The 3,022-nt window shown below is 59.0% G+C and overlaps 1 protein-coding gene across 1 annotated transcript in view; it reads left to right on the forward strand.

Annotated features, from left to right (window-relative positions):
* Positions 1–3,022, forward strand: part of WNT7B (Wnt family member 7B) — a 50,545-nt gene that overhangs the window by 40,798 nt on the left and 6,725 nt on the right. Inside the window, exon 3 of the mRNA XM_003783110.1 lies at positions 1,141–1,412. Coding sequence (XP_003783158.1) covers positions 1,141–1,412 — 272 coding nt within the window. The remainder of the gene's footprint in view (positions 1–1,140; positions 1,413–3,022) is intronic.

Below are 3,022 nucleotides of genomic sequence, written 5' to 3' on the forward strand. Positions count from 1 at the left end.
CCCGTGTGGAAGCCCCATCTGCAGGGCTGAGCAGACCTGCCTCTCTAAGGAGCTTGGGACCTGTGTGGAAGCCCCATCTGCAGGGCTGACTAGGGCTGGGAGCATCTACATCTGGGTCACAACTTGGGATGAGGGTCAGGAAGCAAAGCCTCCCTTCTGGATGGACAAAAGGCTGCCCGGAGGAGGTGGCCTTGGAACCAGGCCTTGGGTAAGTCCTTAGCATTTAGGCGTGAAGGGAAAGGGAACTTTGCTAAGGAGACCACATAACCCCCAGGGGATGTGAGCAGTACCCGGAAAGACGGAGTCATTGTTCTGGATGGAGGGAGGCCAGCAGGCTTTGACCTGGCGCCTTCCTTTCCTAGTTCAACCTTAGGCTTGGCTTTGCAGGTGGGAGAGAGGGCGCTGCCCAGACTGCACTTGGGAGGCTCCAGCTATTAGCAGGGGGGTGGGGGAATGAGGGGGCAGGGAGAACTGGCACCCAGGTCCAGGCAGTTCAGGGGCCCCTGAGCCAGGCAGGGGTGTTGGGAGGAGAGGGGAGCCCCAGGGACCAGGGCCTGGTAAGGGGTTGAAGGTCAGTGGTCAAAGATGAGGTAGCAGCAAAGAGCTGGGTGGCCTTTATTGCATGGTGTCTGCCTGGGCTCTTGGCTGGTGGATGGGGAGGGGGTGTTCCTGTGCTTTCTGTGGCCCCGGCTTCCATCTTCCACACACACATGATTCCCACTGGGGTCAGCACAAATGGCTTGTTCCTGAGGAGCAGCGTCCAGGAGGCTGCCAGAGGGGACAGGGACAGAGGCACAGAGCTCCTGTGCCTCCCCAGGAGGGCCCTTGCTACTCATCCCCAGGACTGGAGAAACTGGGCCACTCCCTCTCTTGGGAACAGGGAGAGAAGTTGAACACAGCAGTTATGTGCTGCTCCCAGTGGGCACTGAGTGCCTACCATATACCACTGCCCTCACCACATCCCTACAAGGGGCCACTTTCATGCCTTCTTCAGTGAATCAGAAGCCCAGAGAGGGAAGTGACAAGCTCAGGGTCACACAGCCAGGCAGCAGCAGGCAGATGGAGGCCTAGCACTCGGTCCTCTGAGCCCAGCTAGCGCCGAGCTGCCAAGTCTCACTGCGCACGCCATCTCTCCCGCAGGGAGCCGTGAGGCCGCCTTCACCTATGCCATCACTGCGGCTGGCGTGGCCCATGCTGTCACCGCCGCCTGCAGCCAGGGCAACCTAAGCAACTGTGGCTGTGACCGCGAGAAGCAGGGCTACTACAACCAGGCCGAGGGCTGGAAGTGGGGTGGCTGCTCTGCCGACGTGCGCTATGGCATCGACTTCTCCCGGCGCTTCGTGGATGCCCGGGAGATCAAGAAGAATGCGCGGCGCCTCATGAACCTGCACAACAACGAGGCCGGCAGGAAGGTAGGCGGCCGCGGGGTGCGGGCCAGTGACGGTGGCAGGTGTGACCGCTGTGTCACCCCAGGGTCTCCAGCCTCACTGAGCCTCGGGTGCCTCTTCTAGTGGAGACAGCCAGTTATCTGTGTCCCCACAGGTGTGTGCTGGGTGTGTTGGGCCCCATTGGGCCCTCTGCGTCCTTCACTTTAAGCCTCCCAACAGCGCTCTGAGACAGCTGCACTGTACCCGTTCCAGAAGGGTGGAAACTGAGGCCCTGAGTGGTGGTGTGATGGGCCCCCAACCCAAGCTGGGGCAGCGGGGCTGGACAGGGACCCTGTTTCCATCCAGCGTGTGGGCTGAGCCTGGCTGAGGACCTGATTGTGAGGAGGTGGGGCCCAGGCCACAGCCTTATGTCCCTGCCCTTGGTGTTCCTGGTCCCAGGGGCCCTGGCAGCATATGAGGAAAGACTTCCCAGAGGAGGTGGCCTTTGGCTCAGAGAGCCTTGAAAGGCTCAGGCAGGGGCTCCCCCGGGAGGCAGGAGCAACCTGAGCTGGTGTGGAAACTGTGAGTCAGGGGCTCTTGAAAAGCAGTCAGCTCCCCATAAAGGTGGGATGGCACTTGGGGGTGCTAGTGAAGGAAATTCAGAGAGGGCTATACTGGGGAAGAAGTCAGGGCGAGCCTGGCCCCACCTGCAGGGAGATGAGGGCCCAGATACCCGGTTGGGAGGAGTGGCCGCCATGGCGGCAAGATGGCCTGAGATAGAGCAGCCAGCCAAGTGGAACGCCTCTCCGGGTCTGGCTCCCCAGCCCTGGGGGCCGCAGCTAGGGAAGCAGAGCCTGAGAGGCTCCTCAGGCACAGGATAGACTTGCCTTTCCAGGCAAAGAGGAGTTGAAGAATCTCTGCCCCAGGCCACTGGTCACTCACTTCTTCATTGTGAACATTCTTTTTCACCCACCCTTTCTCTGTGCCAGGTGCTAGGCTGGGCACAGGGGCAAAAAGGAGCCAGATATGGCTCTGGCTATGACAGCTGGGTCCACATGAGGGGTTCAGGGGCCACACGTAGGACAGCATGAGCCTGGGAGGCTGGGGGAAGGAATAGAAGCTTCCTGGAAGAGGTGCCATCAGAGCAGAGCCTTGAAGGACATGCCAGAGCTGAGAAGAGCAAAAGCAAGAGGGCTGGTTCCATGAGGGCTGCAAATGGAAGCACAAGGTGGGAAAATGAGACTGGAGAAGCAAGCAGGGACCAACACAGAATAGGCCTTGAACACCAGGCCAAAAGTTTGACTTTCTCTTGTAGATGTGGAGATTTTCGTGCAGGATGTGGTTATTATCATCAGATGAATGAATGAATGGATAGATGATGGTGGGTGAATGGATGAATTAGTGGGTGGGGAGGTGGGTGGATGGCTGTATAGGTAAGTGGATGCATGTATGGATGATGGATGGATGGATGGGTGGGTAGATGGAGGGATGGATGCATGAATTGATGGTTGGATGGGTGGGATGGGTGGATGGAGGGATGCATGAATTGATGGTTGGATGGGTGGGTGGAGGGGTGCATGAATTGATGGTTGGATGGGTGGGATGGGTGGATGGAGGGGTGCATGAATTGATGGTTGGATGGGTGGGATGGGTGG

This window comes from Otolemur garnettii, unplaced genomic scaffold (assembly GCF_000181295.1).
Source record: "Otolemur garnettii isolate 467f Iridium unplaced genomic scaffold, OtoGar3 scaffold00007, whole genome shotgun sequence".
NCBI lineage: Eukaryota > Metazoa > Chordata > Mammalia > Primates > Galagidae > Otolemur > Otolemur garnettii.